At 31.5% G+C, this 21,498-nt stretch overlaps 2 protein-coding genes and 1 long non-coding RNA gene across 5 annotated transcripts; 2 read left to right on the top strand and 1 right to left on the bottom strand.

Annotated features, from left to right (window-relative positions):
• Positions 1 to 2,485: 2,485 nt before the first annotated feature.
• On the bottom strand, positions 2,486 to 12,195 carry LOC105648043 (PAP/OAS1 substrate-binding domain superfamily). Of its 2 annotated transcripts, none has more exons than XM_012234304.4 (9): positions 11,548 to 12,195; positions 9,584 to 9,769; positions 8,277 to 8,369; positions 7,734 to 7,916; positions 7,548 to 7,650; positions 7,275 to 7,460; positions 3,503 to 4,683; positions 2,967 to 3,388; positions 2,486 to 2,872 (listed from the first exon to the last, which is right to left on the bottom strand). In XM_012234304.4, the coding sequence occupies exons 1-9, from the start codon at positions 11,788 to 11,790 to the stop codon at positions 2,767 to 2,769; spliced, it is 2,703 nt and encodes a 900-aa protein (XP_012089694.1). In that variant the 5' UTR covers positions 11,791 to 12,195; the 3' UTR covers positions 2,486 to 2,766. The 2 variants fall into 2 exon arrangements, with proteins under 2 accessions (XP_012089694.1, XP_089573798.1); XM_089717672.1 differs by lacking the exon at positions 11,548 to 12,195 and adding an exon at positions 10,762 to 11,500.
• Positions 12,008 to 12,410, top strand: LOC119369558 (uncharacterized). Its single transcript, XR_005177092.2, has 2 exons — positions 12,008 to 12,147; positions 12,249 to 12,410. It is a non-coding gene; the product is annotated as an uncharacterized LOC119369558 (long non-coding RNA).
• Positions 12,411 to 14,581: 2,171 nt separating this feature from the next.
• NPU (ATP-dependent helicase/deoxyribonuclease subunit B) lies at positions 14,582 to 18,566 on the top strand. 2 transcript variants are annotated; one of them, XM_012234302.4, is made up of 10 exons: positions 14,582 to 14,817; positions 14,937 to 14,999; positions 15,122 to 15,177; positions 15,714 to 15,807; positions 16,001 to 16,061; positions 16,733 to 16,814; positions 17,692 to 17,747; positions 17,890 to 17,953; positions 18,135 to 18,240; positions 18,321 to 18,566. In XM_012234302.4, the coding sequence occupies exons 1-9, from the start codon at positions 14,692 to 14,694 to the stop codon at positions 18,196 to 18,198; spliced, it is 666 nt and encodes a 221-aa protein (XP_012089692.1). In that variant the 5' UTR covers positions 14,582 to 14,691; the 3' UTR covers positions 18,199 to 18,240; positions 18,321 to 18,566. The 2 variants fall into 2 exon arrangements, with proteins under 2 accessions (XP_012089692.1, XP_012089691.1); XM_012234301.4 differs by having other exon boundaries at positions 14,585 to 14,817; positions 18,135 to 18,566.
• Positions 18,567 to 21,498: the final 2,932 nt, after the last annotated feature.

The raw sequence follows: 21,498 nt of genomic DNA on the forward strand, positions 1-21,498 counted from the left end.
TCGAAAGCGAGTGGGGATTAATCAGGTTTGTGGATCGTTAAATGAACACGAATCTGAATATCTCGTGCCAGTATAAAAAAAATTAATTGAAAAATCAAACAATGCAAAACCATAAAAAGCAACAAATTAATTAGCCGATATATATATATATATATATATATATATATATATATATCTGAATTAACAAACGATTTATGCTCAAATAATAAATGAAAATTTAATATAAAGAATTGATTTGTACCTACTTCTTTCTTTTTATGATCAATATAATCTTTTACAGAAATTATGAGACAACATGAATGGGGAAGATTCATTTTTTGATCATTTATTTAGACTTAGATCTTGAAATCTATCAATTTAATTATACCAAAAAAATATATATATTAAGTTTAAACTAATCTTAAGGGATTCTCATTAATTTTAGATAATTTTTAAATTGAGAAATCAAATTTAAATATTTCAATCACTATTTCAGCACTAAAAAAGTAAAAATGTTCGTATTTGAATTCTCTTCATAAATTATAAAAATTAGAAAAAAGAGAATGAAAGAGGGAAATGAATAACCCAATTATAAGAGAATAAAAAATCCTGAGAAGGAATACTTATTCCAATTTTGTTAATTATCTGAATACACTATGCATCATTGGACATAATTTTGATATTAAAATCACAATTTAAGTTAACATTTTCAATTTATATATTCTATCGTTTTATTTTCATTGCACATATACTCTCTTTTCTAAAATTTGTTACCCATAAACATTTTAAAAAAGAGACAATTACGAACAATCAAACAAGAATAGTCTCAAAAAAAGTTTATAATTTAAAGTTAAATACAAAATTATGTAAAAATGAAATTACGTAATTCTTTTCTTTTTTTGAAAGTCCCTAAAGTTAAAATAAATTAGTAATAAATCCATATTTCAATATTTATGATTTTTATTTATTAAAGGAAGAGGGGATTACTAAAAGAGGAAAAAAAATTTATTTAATGCAAATGAAAATATATTGGTAATTACAAAGTAGTTCTTAGCCACACACTACAATCAAAGGCCACTAATACTATCTCGAGAAACCACACAACAATATGTTTTTTAAATTTCAATATGTTGTGACCTTATATTTAAAAAATAAAACAGAGTTGACATTGCATTTACATGTCAATTCCACATTGGTCTTATTTTTTATTTAGTAATAAGATTTTAATTTTTAGGAAAATATTTTGCAAAATGGCATTGTCACCTCTCCCATTCCATTCTCATACTGGGGTTTGTACTAATGGCTATAATAATTAATTATTGAAAATTATAATTAATAATATGTTGTATCAACTGTTGGCCAAGTTCAAGAGACTCATCAATTGATATTGGCTTGTTTACCTTAAAATTTTATTTCAATAATTATTTAATTTAATTATTGTTTTTTAGTAACGAATTAATCAAATAAAGTTTAATATACGTGGCTGCTTAATACGTAACATGCTGTTTTTTTTTTTTTCTTAATGTGTACATCACATGAAATCATACAGAAGTAATTATATTCAGCTGACCCTTAAATAAGAGTTGAAACTTGAAATTCACAGAAGGTTATTGCATTCGTGATTGCCAGGCAAACAGTCTGGTTGGTACTCAAATGGATAAATTAAAAAAAAAAAAATAGTAAAGTGAAAAATTTTGCATTTTTTTTTCCCACCTAAAGCTTTTACACGGTTGAAAAAAAAATTACAAATTAACACTCAAAATTAAAGAAAAATAAGTGATTTTTTTTTTTTTTTTAAGATTTAAAAAGAAGGTATTTGAAGGTGGGAAAAGGGTGAGAACTGCTACGGAAAAAAATTAGGTTAAGGAATCAGGGAATAGATTTGGTATAATTGGCCAAACAATCTGCCTGAGGCTTTGAGGCATTAATGTTTTAATTTCATTTTAACAAAATTGATACAACTATAATTTTAAATTAGGCTTAATAAAACCTTTATGATTATATCAAGTTTAGTCTCAAGATAAAATAATTAATATTTTTTCATCATCATTTTGGTCAACTTTATGGAAGTTTATTTCTGCTTGGTGAACATTGCCATCAAATAAACATCTGGTTAGGAAAAAGAAGTCTGTCCCACCAAGCAAATTCGATTTTCCAAGGTGTAATCACAATCACAAATCCTTCCTGTCAAAGCTACCATTATATTCAAAATGCAAATAGATTTTTTTTTTTTTTTTTTTTTCAGGAGATTCTGCTACGATAAACCAGCTGAGAGCTTAGTGCAAGAAAACAAGTTAATCCCACCACAGTAGACACATTCCAGCAGCGAAATATATCATTAGCAGCCTGCAGAAGAACACTAAACTGCATTGAAAGATTATGGTAGGTTTTGGGCATCAAATTTCAAGAGACCAAAACCAATTTCTTTGATTGAAGTTCTCAACCATTGCCTTGGCTTCAACTCGCATCAAACACCCAAAAAGGAAAAAAAAAAAAAAAAAAAAAATTCCGAAAGGCAATGGTTCTCTAATTACAGCTGCAAAAGAAAACTATTTTTTTTCCAATTTAAGTTACATCAGAGGAGGAGGTAAAAACAAAACCTGAGCCAAAATCATAATTTGACAATTCTATACATAAAAACAAGACAGCTCAGGAGTCATTAGTATAATGTACAAATGGCACACGAAATAAAACATGGAACTCCATGCACTGAGCATCCTAAAAGTTGCCGCAGAGGCATCTAATTGAAAAACCTGACATAGGCTGTTTGGTTAGGATTTATTGTTCTCATTTTTCAAGCTTCTTTACCATATGCACAGGCATTCCCTTTCCACTGGAGTCAGATAAAGGGGGGAAATCATCATCTTTCAAATGGTATGATTGCACGGCTATCCTATATGTCCAGAAACAAAGAGAATAAACATCAAGCCATAACTCTACCAAGTTCGTTACCATGAAACAAAAGGAAAAAATTAGGATTTATTTACCTGTCCTGATTAATGGCTGAAACAGGTTTTGGCCCTTGCATTCCTGGTATTGCTTGGCTCACACGATAGTTATGAGCTGGTGCAGAACCTGGGTTAGGCTGCCAGCCACCTTCAATTGAGGAAGGCCCCATTGGTAGATGCCCAATTGACCCAAATTCCACAACCCTCTCAGAATGATGCATTGAACCATTTACATTGGTATAATGTTTGGTTTCAGGAGATCCAGTGTGATGAAGATCTGAAGGTCCAAGCTTTCCGCCATCTTGGTGCATGTGATATTGTGCCTGTGACAGCTCACGGTCCCTGCCGTTTCTTTCTGGCAAGTGTTTCTCCTGGGAAGTCACAGTTCGACCATTGGAACGAGGACTCATTGGTGCTTGATTTCTTCCCCTACCTGTCATGTTCCTATCCCTGTAGTGGTTCTGCAAAAAGTTAAGCATAACACCAATTTGAGAAGAAAAGGCCTGCCACCTGAACAATTTAATAAAACAAACAGAAGCTGCCAAATGACACCAAGATGCCAAGAGTGACCATACCGTGTTTGGAAAATATGTCCCTGTTCCTCGTGGCTTTGGCATTTCTTCCTTACCAAAGGATGCACCAGGCATCAAAGGAGGGTTCATGGGGGGAAAAACTGGTCTTGAGACAACACCGTTGACATTCATCTGAGAGAAAGCATTCCGCCTAAACTGCACCGACCGTCTTATTACATCCCATGAATTCTTGTTCTGGAACTGAGGAAACAGCTGTGGACAAATGGAAGCAACAGATGCATTAAATGCATACTCATACCACCACCGGCCCAGATGCAAACTGTTTAGATGACTCTCAAAATCTCCACCAAGATCTGACAAGGAATTGAAGGCTTCAGGGCATCCAGCAGTATCAGCACAAGGTCGATTACTGGAATGGCTGGGATAAAGGTCTTCAGAGGACCAAGCTACTGAGTTACAGAGTAATGGATGGTTTGTTGATTCAACAGGGGATAAAGCCTCATGACTAGCAAACTGCTTGTCTTCCCAGTCATTGTTGACAGCACGGACCATATCCTCAGCCAGTGCTGGCTGAATCCCAGATGACACCCTCTTCTCCTTAGAACCAGAACATTCTAGATGTTTCCAATCATTTATCATTTCCCCATTCCCCATGACTGAGGAAGAGAAACAGAGATGAGGTGCATGATGTGCTTTACCTATAGGAGATATACTCTCTTCAACACTCGGAGTAGAAAATTTAAGTGCATCCTTTGCAATTGAAAGACCTTGCATTTTAAAAGTTGCTAGGTCTTTTGCATCACCAAAAAGACGAAATTCTGAAACAGCAGCCTCATTTGCACAATTTTGCAGTTCATTAACAGTTCTGCTAAAATAGATCTTCCTTCCCGATATCTTAACATTGTCTCCATGCAAAGGTTGCTCTTGATCCAATCTAGATTCTCCAAGTATGCTGCTTGAATCAGAAGATTCTGATTCACAAATTGTCTGATCTTCTTGATTTGTCTCTGCACCAGAAAATGAAATTGCAGCAGCAAAGCCATGCTGACTCTCTGAAGGTGCAGGATCTTGAACGTCAGGCCTCTGTCCACTTCCATGCCTATCCAAAGTATTTGAAAAAAATTTTGACAGTTCTGCAGCTATAATTTCTTCTGGTTGAGAAAGGATTAGCCCAAGCTTTCGAGCCCCATAAGAGAAAGCACTCCTTATTCGGTAAAAGTTTCCTGCATAGAAGGGGTGCTTTTTTCAATAATTGCAGATTATAACAAATTCGGATGTGGCACCATTATGTAGCATTTAAAGTAATGTATATGCCTGTTGTTCCAAAAAACCTAGGAACAACGTCTAATATTATTCATTACAAGATCAGGCCCTTGTCATTTTGTCCTCAGGCTTTATGTCAACAAGTCAAGCAAGAGATGGGAAACGGCACCTAGATTTTTATCTTTTAAGGAAAACAAACCAAAAAATAAAATAAAATAAAGTTCAACTAACTTTTTTGAAGTCATGTAATGGTTTCAAGTAAAAAAAAATAGGTCGACTGGAATAGGAGGCAAGCTTCTTAGCACTTAACTGGGGTGGCCACTATTGGCAATAATTGAAAATCATTATTAAGACTGGTCTACAATAAGCCTTTTTTGGTATTTCAGCCCAGAGATGCAAATTGGCATAAGTTTAGCACTTTTTAGTTGTGCACATACGCACACACAGAGAGAGACAAATAACAGAGAGAGAGAGAAACTGAAAGATCGTACTGGCATTCTAAAATAAATTCTCATCTTTGAACAAAAATTGTTCTATAAAGAATTGATAATAAGACTTTGGATCTAGATGATATCAATATGGGCTCTTTTCAAAAGAATTGGAATGGCCCAACAAAGGGCATTTTGTCACTATTACAGTAATTATTTGCAAATGGATAGGATGAATTACATTAAGAAGCAATTTCGTTGCTCTAGTCCCTCATCAGAGTTAGACTAATGCCATTAAAGACAGGTCTATAGTGATATAAGTAATGTTTACAAGTTGTAGGCTTGTAGGCTACACTGCTCTCTCTTTTTATGTTTCCTTGCATTTTTTGTTCAAGGGAATGAAGGAGAGGATTCAAGGTTTGGATTCCTAAACTTCTGCACTACAAGGCAAACACTCGACTGCTAATCCAATGGTTTGTTTGCTTGCTTGGTGCTTAAGGGCATCAGTAACAAATTGGTGGATTTAATGCTTGGGGGTCTGAAAATGATTAACAAATTGGACATTGACAAAGCCTATTACCAAAGTGATTTTATATTCTTGAGATTACGAGATTTGGGATGCATGGAGAACATGCATTTAATTGGCTAGGTTTTATATGCTAGTCCTAGAAAAGATTTTCATCCAGTCTTTTTCTGACCAGCAGAGGGTAAGGTGAGAGGATCCTCTTCCATTCGGTTTATCTTGGTTCGGAAGTTTCAATAAGAGTTGGAAGATGGCACTCCAGCAGGACTTTCAAAATGGTTTAGGTAGCTAGGAGAATTTGTTCAAGCTCTTTTGTCCCATTTTTTCTCAGGACATGCTAACCAAATTCTTTAACGTATTTCTCTTTTAGAAGAGGATGATTAAAATGATGCTTTATGAAGAAGTTCCCAAATAAGAGAGAGGGGACGATTGGTGGTAAATAATCAATATCTTTTGAGATCTTGAGATGCAGGTTCCTATTTTTTCTTTCAATGGGCCTAAACTATGATGTTTCTTTTCTCAGGTGGGTGATGAGTCTTCTATTTATTTTTGTAATAAATAATCGGTAAACACTGGACATAAATCTCTTCAACATCCAATCCTGGACTTCCATCAGTTTCAAAGTAAGAGAGATTACCAATCATTTTGACATGAATGAAGATCAAAGTGGTAGTGGTTTGGAACAAACTTTTTAGAGATATCCAAGGACAGGGAACAGGAGCACCCTTTGAACTATACAAATCCTTTGTTTGTACATGTGGCAGACAATGGTTAAAACTGATGGGCATAAAAGGTAAGTTTAGCATGACATCCTTTTATGAAAATTTTTTATGAGTGATTTCCATAGAGGATATCCAGAGGCTAAAATTTTGCTTAAAATGTTCCTTTTGGTTATTTTTTTAGTTGCATGAGTTGCTTTTCAGTGAAGAATGTAAACAATAAACTGTTAGAGAACTGAGTAAAAACTTAGTGGGTAAAGATATATATTTGCTTTTCCAACAGCATGAGTAACTGGTGAATCCTTTACTTCTACATTGTGAATTGATGAGAACTCTTCACAGTTTACTAATTGCTCTTCTAATTAATTAGGAATCTACAGAGAATTCAAAGATGAAGCTTAATGTTTTCAGGAATTTATAATGCATTACACATGCATAATGAGATGTAAAAATGTGGTAATTTAGTTAGTTAATGGACAAGTTGAAAAGAGAAGTATAAGGGCTTTTTAAATGCAGAAACACCATAGGAAAGTGTACAAGGAAGCGATCCTAAATTAGGACTCTTTTCAGTTTTAGATTGCAGGGGCTTTTACTATTAAGTATTAACATTTTGCTGATAGATTCTTACCAAGTACGGGACATGGTTGAGTTTCAGTAGGCACAATTCATCCTTGATTTTCAAGTAATGGTAAGAACTCAAAGCAATATGTAAAAAAATTGTATAAAAAACCTTTTAGCAGATATATGCTTAAACAAGATGGTCTAAGATTTTAAAGAAACCCATAATCAATATCTCAAAACTAAATAGACTTCCTAATATTTCTTTCATATAGGAATGGCAAAGAAAAGGAAGCCTCCATCTGAGTAGAGAGTGGTTATACCTTTGCTTACACTCCGGCCAAGATTATTATTTTCTTTCAATGGATCAACAATGTTAAGATGCTTTGGGGAAAATGCTCGTGAGTTTGTCTCGTATCCTCTTGCAGGAACTGAAAATGTATCCACACATTCCTTGAGAAAATCATTAGTAAGCAGTAGATCACATGTACCATTTTCAGGTGTCTCAACTGCAAAAGGGACAAAGAGATGAAGAATCTCAATCAAGCAAGATCAACACTGTAACCAAGATCAAAAGAGAATGGATTTTTGCTCACCCAAAACTTCTGGCAAGGAGGATATTCGGACTGGACCATTCAAACTGATGCAGTAGGTGTCCCAATCAAATTTGCTAAAATAGTCCAAAAATTTATAGAGAACCTGTAAAGCATTACATGATAAATGAGATAAATTAACCCCAGAAAACTGCACAGCAAACTGCCAGAAACCATTACAGGACTCACAGCTAAAGGACCATTTAACGATGAATGGAAGAGATGGAAGATATATAGAACTAAAGTCTCCAAAGCATAGGTAGATATCAAGCCATGATGAGCACCAAGAATACGGCTCTCATAGTAGCACCAAGCTTTAATCAGTATAATGCTGCGTTTGAAAAGATGATCTTTGCCAATTAGGCGATCAACCTGTAAATAATCAGCAGAAGAACATTAACTTTAGCAGAAGAATACAGATACCTTTAGAGCAGAGACTGTTGATCCAGGTGGAGCTGAGACTTGTGGGTATTACTAGCCATACAACAAATTTTCTTAATTTGAAATTATCAAAACTCATATGTATCACATGTGCCTGACAAGTTTGTAACCAAAGCATATGACAGCTATAATTTACTTTGGTTCAAAGGAAAAAAAAGGCTCAGAACAAGAGGATCACTTCTTGTAGCTTAGCAAGATCTATCCACAAAAAAGTGACGTGGATCATTGTGATAATTTGTTAAAGTTGATATCATTCATCACTTAAATATTGACTTTTACAAGGAAAGATACCTTCTCAAGAAAGCATAAAGTACAAAGTCCTCCTAACTGATTGAAAGAGATATCTACCACAATGTTCTGTACGAGACATTTTACGAGCTTAACCTGCATCAAGGAGACCCAATGTTTCAGTACCAAGTATGGAGACAACTGAAGGGCATTTTAAAAGAACTTTAACTGGGATGAAAATTTTGAAAGAATTTCCAAGGTTATCTTGAAAATCCAACATTTAAAACAATTACAAGTCTGAAAAAAGGAACAAATCATATAACATGCTTTCTTTAAATAAAGAAAACTATGCAACCTCACTTATTTATTTAGGTCTTGGGTGATAGAGCTTGATCCAGTTGTAGGTTGATTAGATTTAACAGGCTGATGATAAAATCAGTTGCATAAAATTTAATTAGCCATCTCAAGAATTAAATTTGTAATACAGTTATCTTACAAAGCGAATGAGTGAAGAACAAAAAAGAATGCATGCAACAACAACATGCAAACTTTTAAATGCTTCCATGATGACTGATTGACTGGGCAATGGTTTTCACAAACGATATTCATCTAAGAATATACATAGATAAATAGCAAGTAGCAACTTAATCTAAGGATATATATATATATATATATATATATATAGATAGATAGATAGATAGATATATAGATAGATAGATAGAAATGCAATCTAAGAATAAATGCAGATAAAGGATATCAGATATACCACAACGTATAGCGAATAGAGAGGCTGGTGAATTCCACAGAAAAGTTGGAAGCCTCATGGAATTCAAAATAAGGCAACAGGGAAGAAGCCAAGAAGATAAAATTAAATACCTCATAAAGATTGGTTGGTGAGGAAGAAGAAAGATAGAGAAGAGAAAAAGAGAAGGGGGAGGGGGGAGGCCATAGTAGTATGTTCACAAACAATTAATTAAAAGGGACTGTAGGAAATAAAAGATTGGCTTTAAGAATTAAGAATGAGCAATTACCTTTGAAATAGTTTATACATATATCAACGTCACGGTGCTCGACAGAATCTGTAGTGCCAATAGCAGAAGGATACTTATTCCATATTAAAGCGCTTAAGCAATTTAAAATCTTGTTTTCCTTGTTGTTTTACTAACTCCATACCTTAAAAATGGTACACTGTATGTCTATCACAAAAATATCACAAGGTTCAGGTGTTGTACTTGGGCTCTCAGCATTTACATGTTAAATCTATAACTGTATCTACATGTGTGTGCGCACGTCCACAAATATATACATGCACATAACGTTATAGTTTGACACAAGCATAGACTATGGTAAACAAGGGTCAAGATGAAAACCTCTGCCCTGATTAATTGGACATCCTTCACTATAAACTCAGCAGTCCTGTTCTTATCTTCCCTTTCAAGTACAGAACACACGTCATTGGCCAGCACCTCCTCAACATTCATACCACCAAATGCTGTCAAATCAATATCTCCATCAGGAAGATAAGTTTTCAGTGGAACTGACCCAAATGGGAAGACCTGTAATGAACAATTACTTAGAAGATACTCTAGTTTTAACTTCAGACGAGATCAGATCATAAATTACAGAATTCAATTCCTATCCAACGAACATTTGATTAGACCACAATAGAAGCAGTGCATGTTAAAAATATAGAGTGTAAGAGTCAACTAAAGGAAATATAAATTACATGGAAGGACTGTAATTTTCATCATGCATATAAAAAGTCTACCATTCTAGTGATCAAAAACAGATTTAATTGGTAAAAAGATTTCATAGTCTCAAACTAAATTTGATTTCAGGTTTCACTTCAACAATGCACATAAAACATATAAATAAAGGTGAAACAACATATAATTATGGGATAACAACATATTCTTTTCAAAAACTAAAAAATTCACTTGATTCCATGTAAATGTATTGTTTATTGCAGACCTTTGCCAATGGTTTATCTTCCATAAGCTCCAATAAATATGCTATCAAGCTCTTGATCATTGACTTTCAAATCCAGCAGCCAATTTAATTAGCTTTGATTAGCAGAACATCAGCCTAACTGCCTAATTACAGTAATAATCTAAAAATCATCAAACTCAAATACACAGCAAATTCATTCATCCTAAATTCCTAACTCATTTAGTGAGCAAGTAACACTCACTTTCAACTAAAAATCTTTTACAACCACATGTATTGCTTCGTATTTAAACAACAATTATAGATCATCCCATATCTATATGTTTGCATGTACACATCTGAATTTATGTGTACTAATTTTGCTGGTAGTGATAATTGGAAAAGACCAATTCAATTGCTCAAATAATTTCAAAATTTGGCTTCACTTCAAATACACAAGGCATCTCATTAAAATTATCAAAGATAGAAACAAATAAAAAAAAACAGTATATCATTTTCAATGTAATTAACACACTTGAGTCCTTGTGTATAATATTTCTCGTATAATTTTTGTACAATGATTGGCCTTTGATGAGCTGAAACACATTACTCAGTAACTCACTTGACTAGTTTTGAATGTAATATTCAGGCATTCAGCTCACAGCCATTGAATTTCAAATCCAGCAACCAAACTTCTAGTTGGTTTCAATGCATTCCACTCCACTGACCAAAAATTCAACTCTCAGATTAGAAATACAGGGCTCAATCAGCTGTATTCACAAGGGAGATTCTCTCAACCGATTCATTAGTATAATGCATGCACTTGTAAACATAGATCACATTACAAACATCCGCCCCAAGGAACGGAGAAGACCATCAGATGCAGCATAGTGGCACCAGCAAAAAAATCAAAATACGTACAGTTGATCCTCCTTTCCAATCTCAACATACCCACAGAAAGTTAAAACACAGTCTATAACCACGACGAATAGTCAGACATCAAAATAAGATCAAAAGGGCACATTTCCCTATAGAAAAACTCAAATAGAGCAACAATTCTGAACAGAGCAATGATGATTGTGGTTGACAAGGATAAAGCCATAGGGTGTATACACCTAACTAAGCAAATTGACTGCAAGAATCAATTATATGGCCAGAATACAAAACAACAATCCATTAAGTTAAATACATTTTTTTTTTTTTTTTGACAAAATTGAATCAGTAGCAAACTCAACCTACAAAATGTGCCCTTTGACTTCACACACCAGGCAACACTCTCTTCCCAGCAAAAGACACTTAAGAGCATAAATTATCATTAGTCGGCAAATCTCGTAAGCTCTACATACCATTTCACGTATGCAAAAACACATAGATAACAATATAATAAACATACAAATGTTAATATCACCTCACAACCAATAGATTTTCTAATTAGCCTCTGCACATAATCAATAACAGCTTTTCTCCTCTCCTCAGAAACAACTGTTGGCTGAACCTGGGCTATAATTCCTTGAGTCAAATCCTCAGCTTTTTGCCAATACTCAGCACTGATAATAACCGTTTGGTTTCCCTGCGATGATGACGACCACGACGGCCTTTCCTCTAAAACGACGCCGTTCGGTTCGGGTGACCAAGCTCGAAGATCGCCCATTTAAGTACTAAAATATAAAAATCAAAATCTATCACAAACTGGCGACAGTATCCTCATCTGCCGAACCAGATATTGACGAAACGAATTTTTTTTTTTTTTTTTCGTCTGTGTTTTTGCGAATCTGAATTAGAATCGATGTATTTTCTAATTTGATTGATCGGGATTTGGTGAGTGTGAACAGGAATTTTGCCAAAAACGGCAGGTAGAATGGAAGCAAACGACGGGTAACAGCGCAAGAAATTTCAAATTTGGGGAGATTCAGAAAACAAGTGGCTTTGAAGGAAGAAATCCAAAGCGGTATCAATTCAGTGGATTGTCGATTTTCAGTTTTTGTTGCAGCGAAAACCTTTTGGCAAAGTATACGCTAATATTTTCTTTCTTTTTTTTTTTTTTGTTTTTGCTCTCTATATTTATTTTATTTTTTTATTTTGTGTTTTTATTTTTATTTTTACTTCCAGCTGTGTGCGGCAGCGGAGCACACCTCTCCGGCCTCCCTCCGCTCCGACTTGGAGTCCAGCAGCCGCTTATTTCGCAAGTATTTTCCTCATTTATATTCTTTTACACGTTGTATACTTCTATGTAAATATAATTTAATTTATATATAATTTTTATTTTCCTCATTTATATTCTTTTACACGTTTTGTACTTTATGTAAATATAATTTCATTTATATATAATTTTTTATTAAAATTATAAGCATACTTTGTATGTTGTGTAAATATATGTAATTTAATTTTTATATATTTTTAATATAGACTATTAATATTTCTAAAATTCTAAAACCATTCACAAAAGAAAAAAATATTTCATAAAATAATAAAATAAAAAATTATAATTAAATAATTTATTAAGAAAATAACATATTTGATAATGATAAAGCATTACCAAAATTTGAATCTTCTTGTAATTATTAAATTTAATTGATTTTATTTTTTCGATATAATATAATATCATGAATTATCCATATTATTAAAATATGAAAACTCAATCTTAGTTATCATAATAATCATTATATATTGATCATTATTTTAGAACATAATTTATAATTTTGGCTTTTTTTTTTTACCTTTTACTAAAGTCTACGAGCATATAATTAATTTTATGGCTATTTTTTTGAAAAAAAAAACTTTTAATGTGTTATATGGTTTATAATGATAACGTGTTTTAATCTAATTTTATATTTTATAATTATTTCTAGTGAGCTCTATTTTTTATTTTATGTCAAACAATAAATTTAATAATATATTTTCAATAAATAATAACATATTACTTTTTTTATAATAATTACTCATAGAAAATAATTATAATTAATCAAATTAAAGATTTTTGTTAAAAATAATAATTAAAAATATTATATTGTTATCATATTACTTAACCAATAAAAATTAAATTAATTTTATGTTTTCAATCAATAAAATTAAAATTTTTTTCGATCAATGAAGTTAAAATTTTAAAAATTTTATATTCTTATCATATATAATGTATACCTTATTTAGTATATAATATAATTTCTATAGTTTATCCAATATAATTTAGATTTAAATAGAAATTTAAAATGCTAATTAAAATTAAATTATATTTTTTTTCAATCAATAAAGTTAAAATTTTTTAAAATATTAATTTTTACTATATTTAATTTATACTTATATATGTACTAATATATTTTTTTGTTTTATCTAATAAAATTTAAATCTAAATAGAAAATTAATTTAAAAATTAAAATTAGATTATTTTTATTTTTTTAATGTGTATTGTGCATTATTTATTCTCATTAAATTTACACGTTACAAAGTAAAAATAATATATTTTTTATTAAAAATTATAATATTATAAGCAGTTTATATTACTAAAAGAGTATTACCAAAATAGAAATAAAACCTTTATTAAATAATAAAATAAAAAATTCAACAATTAAATAATTGATTAGGAAATAACATATTTACAATAATATTTTATTATTATAATTTTAAAAAATCAAACTTTTATGAAAATAAAATTATTTATCAACTAGTTTAAATTTTACTAAAGTAATTTAAATTTAATTAACTTTATTTTTCATATATAATTTAATACTATATTACTAAAGTACGCGAAACTGGTATTAGCTCTTATAATAGTTAATATATTAGTCATTATTTTAGATCATCATTTATAATTTTAATATTTTTTTCTTTTTACTAAAGCTATGAGTATATTATAAATTTTATGGTTACTTAAAAAAAAAAAATCAATGTATTGTATGGTTTGCAATTATAACATATTATATCATAAATTTTTATATTATATATATATATATATATATATATATATATATATATTTGAGCGAGTTTTATTTTCTATTTTATACAAAAAATTAATCTTACAATATATTTCTTTAAAAATAATTTTAAGAATAACAAATGACCCATATATATGTATTTATCATTGAGCTATATTTTAGTAGATAAATTTACTTAATTTTAATAGATTATTTACATTAAATTTGAATCTTTTATTTGTTTTCTGGCTGAATTTAAGAATCAAAATTAAAATGCAATTCAACTCGAGTAATATATTATAAAATTTGCTGTGTTTTGGATAAAATAAAAAAAAAATCTAAATAGAATATGTTAATAATAATCACTAAAGATAATTTAATTTCTAATAATTATAATGGACAATGGGCCTTACTTTGTAACAATCGTCATTATATGCGACCTCACCGATAAGAATGTTGGGCTGCAAGCACCATAACAGCATCGAACTTTAACAGACGAAACGAAACTAGTTGGATTGGGCCGTTTCTACAGAAAAGTGCCGTTTCGTTCCCAAAATTGACTATCAAGCGAAGAAGCGATTTGGAGCTCTGTCGCTAAGCTCAGAAACGAGTATCAAAGGAACCATCGAGATCGCCGTAGCAAGATGGTTTCGATCGGAAGTAGAAGAATTTCTTCAGTTTTATTGTTGTTAATATCACTGGCTTCGATTTCACTTGCTTACAGACCTGGAGACATTGTTCCTATGAGCAAAATGGGTCAATACCACTCGGTCCGTGCTCTCTATCTCCCCTTCCCAATCTCTCTCTTTCTATTCATGTTATATACTATTAGGTCTAGTTGTTTATTCCTATTCATGTCGCTGAGGATCCATGTGATTTATGATTGCAGTCAAGAACTTTGTGGCAAGATATGATTGGTAAACATTGCCCTATGTTTGCCGTTAATCGTGAGGTACCTTTTTTTCAAAGTTTCAATTAGGTTTCCAGCTCTCTTTTCTGGAGCTAGTTCTCAACTGTTCAATTCTTTTGGTGGGTGTTCTGGATTTCGTTCATTTCTGGGTGTATATTGTGTAGGTGCTGATTCCTATTCCAAAACCGACAGGTTATACAGGCGCTGATCCATACAAAATGTAAGAAATATAAATTCCGTTATTGTTCCCCTTTAGAAGTTTTGACTTTGTAATTCTGTAACATTTGTAATTTTGGTGAGCAAAGAGTACTTTTGATGTCACTAAACTGGTTCCATCTTGTTTTAATCTATAGACTCAACTCAACAAGTAAACTTCTTCTTTTTTTTTTTTTTTTTTTTTTTTTTTTGTTGTCATTTTGAGAAGAATGAACCAGTTTTTAATGTACAACTATGAGGAACCAAAATTATATATCAGTTGAGCTGTATGATTTGATTTTAATTTTCATAGCTTGTACAAGCTATGCTTCCCTTTTCTAATACTTGCTTTCTCATCTACTACTTATCCCAAATTTGATTTTATTCGGATGATAGAATGTAAGGCTTCAGATAATTTTGTGGTTTGGAATTGGATTTTTGCTTCTGGATTGGATTGCTTTTATATATTATTAGTTGGAGATTCAATGGTAAACTGCTTTTTTTCAGCATTTTTAGATGACGCTATAGAATAACCATTTTCACAAAATGATCTATTTGCAGATCATTTCAAGTTGGAAGAGAAAAATTTCTAGTTCCATGGCTGTTTCTGATAAATCGTAAAAGTTCTGAGGTTCCAATGATTGATATGCATTTGGTAAGGATAGCATTTGCTCCATGAACTTACTGTTTTTCCATTATATCATGATTCCTGGACCTTCTTTGGTCATGTTGCAGATTGCAACTGCATAGACTGACTCGCTTCATATTATTTCATATATATATTTCATTTTCTCAGAACCTTATAAATGATCTAACCACTGATAATTGTTGGCTTTAATGCGATGCAGAGGTACTCTGGGACTGATCTGCATGGTGTGACTGCTAAAGTTGTAGACATGCCTCACCATTGTATGTGATATTAAATAATTTACTGCTGCAATCAGCTTGAGTCTCATAGACATTTACATTGTGATTTACTGGCAGAAAAACTTCCATCAGTTCCCTGCAGCCCCCTTAATTTATGTTGTTTCATACGGCCATATTCATTTCTCTAAAAAGGCGTACTAGTTTATATAAGCTCTCGTCTGTAGCTGCTTTAATCCTCTAACTGAAAGCCTTTGCATGCATTCAAAAAACTTGCTTCATGTGCATGCTACTCTTATCTCTATTTTTAGACGATGCTTGCACTTGCTGATGCAGTTCCTGTTGCTGTATTGTTTAATAGTATTAGTGTAATCTTATGTATTCTTCACTCTGTCCTAGTTTTGTTTATTTGACATCCTTGTTAAATGTCCTAAAATATAAATTGTTTAAACATGGGATGGGCTACTAATTATGAGTTAAAATGAGGGTTGATTTAGGTCACCTTCTGAAGGGTGAAAGAAGAGAAAGAAGAGAGGGGAGGGTGGGGGTGGGGGTGGGGGAGACTGCCTCCCCATCCTTAAAGAGATTTGAAACACAATCTTGATTTCTTATGTTGGTTGTTCCTTATTATTGAATCTTAAACCATATAATGTGTTTTTATCAGGTTGTAAAAACACAATCTGTCTGAATTTGATGGGTTTTCTTGGTTTGAACAGATGTTGAAATCCATCCAAATATTCGTAAACAATTCTGGGATCCTCAACATTGGCCTAAGCATGTTCTTGTAAGATACACGTGGTTAGTATCATTGCATTGGGAATGAACTTCATTGACTATTATCTTAATTGGTTTTGATGGGCATGCTTTAATTTGATCCTTAGTTTTGTCATCATTACTGAATCAATGCTTCTTCAGCAAGTTTGGATGCTCCAAAGCAAAGAACTAGTCATGTTTTTACTAATTCTTCCCATTTTCAGAGTGAGTTTCATGTGTGAGTGTTAATTACATGAACCAGTTGAGGTTGGGTAATTGGATCATGCTTACAGTTTAACACTATACAGAATATCCATGAATCGCATAGATTATTCAGCCGTTGCATCAATTGCGTATGATCGATTATTCTGAGTATCTGACTACATGAAACTAGAATTGTTTAGCTGTCTACTTCTTGGCTTTAAGCTTGAGGCTTTGTCACATGGGTTTCAAGTGCAGTGGACCTATATTTAGATCTGTGTAGGACATAAGTCATCAACCTGTCAATCATTTGAACCTGAGAATAATTCCCCTCTCTTTGCTGTTAAGTGACATAGAAAGTTTAATCAAAGTGCTTTGTCGCATTTGCATTTCTAATGCTTCTGTTTGCACAATGAAATGTTTTTATTTTCTTTTTTTTTTATTTTTTATTTTTTTTTAAAATCTAATTTTGTATCCCATTTCCTAAATTATCAGCAAACAGTTCCAGGTTCATATGGTTGCACTTTTTTTTCAATGCTCCTTTTCCCTAAAAGCAAAATTGAATGATTTTGTCCTATATGATGTTCTGTGCTTGTAACATCTCCTCTGTGCATTCTTCCAACTGTTGACGTGCGCGCAATGCTCTATAAATGCAGCTTTTCCAGGAAAAATATAAGCAGCTCAAAATTGTATTTAAATTTGGTTGTCTTTGCTCTGACAGGGAGGAACAATCAGAAATTGATGTTAGTTCTGGATTCTATGTGTTGTTTGGTTCAGGTAAATTATTTATGCTCAAATTGATGGTAAAAATCAGTTATACAAAGTTTTATTTTCCAATACTTGTCTGAGTAAATGTTTTGTGACACGCGGAATGATGTTTACTGTATATGTACTTGCATGTATCTGTGCATGAAAACAGGGTTGATGCTATCTCTTATTCTCTCCATCTATATCTTGCAATCATCACGGGACAAATTAGCAAGGTATTTGTTCTTAACCATGCTATCCTGAAGGTCTTATAACTCTTTTAGGCGAAAACTGTAGGGTTTCAGATCTTCAGCTTCTCAAATCTGTAGTTCAGATAGTTTGAAAGCTTGACTCGTTCTTCCCTTCCCTGTGTATTCCTGATATTGTGTTTTCTGATTTTTTTTTTTTTTTTTCCAGCTTTGTGAGGGAGACTGTTTCAGAAAGCAACATGCCTGCTGGGGGAGTTGCAAAAGTTGAATGAGGAACTTCCAAAATTTTCAACGCACTGCATCCACAAATACAGGTTTTTCACTTGTTGGGTTTTATTCATTCAACGGGTAACTGTTGGGTATTTATGTAGAAATTGATGAAGAGCAATTTTAGATCCACTGAACTTCAAGGAGACTTGCAAATTGATGAAGCGACAAATTCGGCCCAAGTAGTTGTGTAGTTCGTTTTTTGTAATAGAGTACACATTGAATAGGTGAATATTTTCTTGTACACAACAAATCGTTTTCCTGCACCAATTGATGTGCATCAAATCTTGCACAAATATATTTCATGCACAAAAAACTAGCATAGTTTTTCAATGAAATGGAAGATCATGCGTCCTGGATTTGACAGGATTAATCTTATTCCGGAAAATAACTTGTCTGACAAATATGTTCCAAATTTTTCAATATTTGGGGTACTTAGGAAAATCGATCTATAAAAAATAGTTTCGTGGTAAAAAATAAATAAATAAACTTCTCATTTTCATGAGGAAAACATTTTTCGGTTATAAAAAAATTTATTATAATTTTATAAATACAAATTTTTTAGTTTACTAATTACTGGTAGTTAGCATCACCGGTTTCCGGTTAGCATTGATCACCACTGATCATTGGTGGCTATCACAGTTTATCATTTTTTTTCATGTTTAATAATCAAATTTTTAAATACAAAATTTCTATATTTATAAATATTCTTATGGATTTATAAGTTAAAAATGTTCTTATATTTTTTTTAATAAAAAATGATAATAAAATAAATGAATAAAATTTAAAATATAACATTACAAAAATTAAATAAAATTACAGAGAAAATTAAATATAAGTCATTGTTACTCTAAAAAAAGAAAAACATAAATAATTATTAAAAAAATAAAAAATTCAGTTGAACCAAGTTTAAATAATTCAACTGAGATCTGATTATCAAGTCGGTTCAAAATTCAGTCCGGTTTTAAAAACATTGGTATTAATTCTGAGTCATTGACTTGTTTTTTTCTAATGGATGGAAGGCTGAGATCATAATTTTGGCACCAGCGTACAAATAAATTTATTTTCCATGGTTCGTAAAAGGCTTTGCTTGCATATGTTAAAAGTAAATCTTGAGAAATTGAAGAAAAATATCCCAATTAGATCTGCATCTCTGCAATGCAAATGTTCATGTGATATTTGGGTTCCAACAGTTAGCTTATCAGGTAGATTGGACCTTGCCTATGGCGGCCCAAACTAAAAACCCATTCCGAGCCTTTTTTTTTTTTTTTTTTTTTAAATGACTGATTTGAGAGGGTTTTTTTTTTTTAAATTTTTAGATAAATATGGAACGAGACTTATTCACCTCTCGTGTATGGGCTGATATCATACATCAAGTCAATTCATAATTATTTTTTTTAACGAATAGTCAGAAATATTTTTTTATAATTAATTTGATATATATTATATGGAAGTTTGCATCATTACCTACGTACGAAGAGTTGTTTTCTATCTTTATTTCATTCTCTACCATAAATATGTTCTCACACTTTTTTTTTTAATCCTTATCGTTTTCAATTTTTTCCTTTCCTTTTATTTTCTATTTCTCCAACAACTATTTAATAATTTTACAAAATATGATAGTATTATTAATCGCGTGATCCACAGGTAAATTACTAGTTTAGTCCCTAATCTACAATTATATTATCATGTAAAAATCTGTTGTCATTTCATACTCTTAAAATATCCAAACAATGCATAAATCCTCAAATAAAATTAAAAGTTGACCTAATTTACACTCCGATTCCATTCTTTTAACTAGGTATTTTAACCCTTTTCATGCATGACCTAAGTTAATAGAAAGAGAAGTGATTATTAGTAGAAGAAGGAATAAATTATATTAGCACAAAGAATAATAACAATAATAATAATGGTTGGACCTTGCAAATGAAGGAAGCAACGGTTCTTGCTACCCAAAGATTGACAAGGACAGGTGCTGCTGTGATAGTTTCAGGCAACCCTTTGCTTTGACAAAAGCAAGAGTTGTGTTTGTCATAATGTAATTAATTAAGTAGGTAACATAAATAAATAATTATATACCATTTCTTTTTCTAACCTAAATCTAAAAGTTATAACGCACTAATCACTAGCTTATGGGGGACAAGAATTATAACCCTAACCCTAACCCTAACCCTAAGTTTATTTATTTTTTATACATACATTAAATATATGTAAGTGGCAAGACATTGGAGGATAGGTTGGTCCCCATTATATATTTAGGATTCAGGTTACACTACGAATAGATAATTTTTGTACATGTTTTATCTTTGCATAAAAGAAATAATTGGGGAAATTTCATAACATAAAAAGATAATATTTTTTTATAAAATAGAGAAGAATTGTGTTTCAAAGGCAACTACATAGCCATGTGATACTCATATTATATATTGGAGTATACCGGATAAAATTAGTTGTTTTGATATGTTTTAGTAGTGTTTAACTGTTAGCTATTTAAGTAACATTTTATGAATTAACTTTTCACAAAACGCTATTTTAATCTCTAAAAGTTATTTCAAATGCTATGTTGTCGAACACTATAACAAGTAGCGTTTAAAAGCTATTTAAAAAGCTGTTACCGAATGCAACTTTTATATGTATCGTAAAAATGTTCCTTTAGCAGTTATAAGTAAGAGTATTCTCATATCAATTTATGACATGTTTATTAAAAATAAAATTATATATATATAAATTTATTTTAAAGTTGGGTAAATTATTAGATCACTTGGAGGAAGAGAAACATTATCCAATCCAAATAGAAAATTCCAAAAAACTGTAACCAAACCAAAAGACACAAGCAATGAGTTCACTCATTGCGTTGAGTTTATTAAATATTGCATATGTGATAATATAAATTATTGTTTGAATTAAAATTTTTCTATGCCTTACAAACGTTTTGCAAACAATGCCAAGAAATTGATATATATATAATTATATAAATATACTATATCTAGTTTATTGTTAATTCTCTTTTAATTAAAGGAAAAGATAAAAAGTGCTCTACTAAAATTAATTGAAGCTTGGGACCATAATTTTTTTTTAATATAGCTTTTTATTTTTTCAAAAAAAAAAATTATTAATTAGAAAGGATAATTAAACAAGTTGGATCCAATGCTTCACAAGTGCTAACTGCATATGCTGAAACTTTGGTTGGTTCAATTCGGTATCTTTCGTACAATTTATATTTGGAGGAGTTCTCTTCTCTTGGTCTTGGGTGCATATATATATATATATATATATATATATATCACACTTGCATTCGAAAAATA

Source organism: Jatropha curcas, chromosome 2 (assembly GCF_041381405.1).
Source record: "Jatropha curcas cultivar XTBG-Jc1 chromosome 2, XTBG_Jcur_1.0, whole genome shotgun sequence".
Taxonomy (NCBI): domain Eukaryota; kingdom Viridiplantae; phylum Streptophyta; class Magnoliopsida; order Malpighiales; family Euphorbiaceae; genus Jatropha; species Jatropha curcas.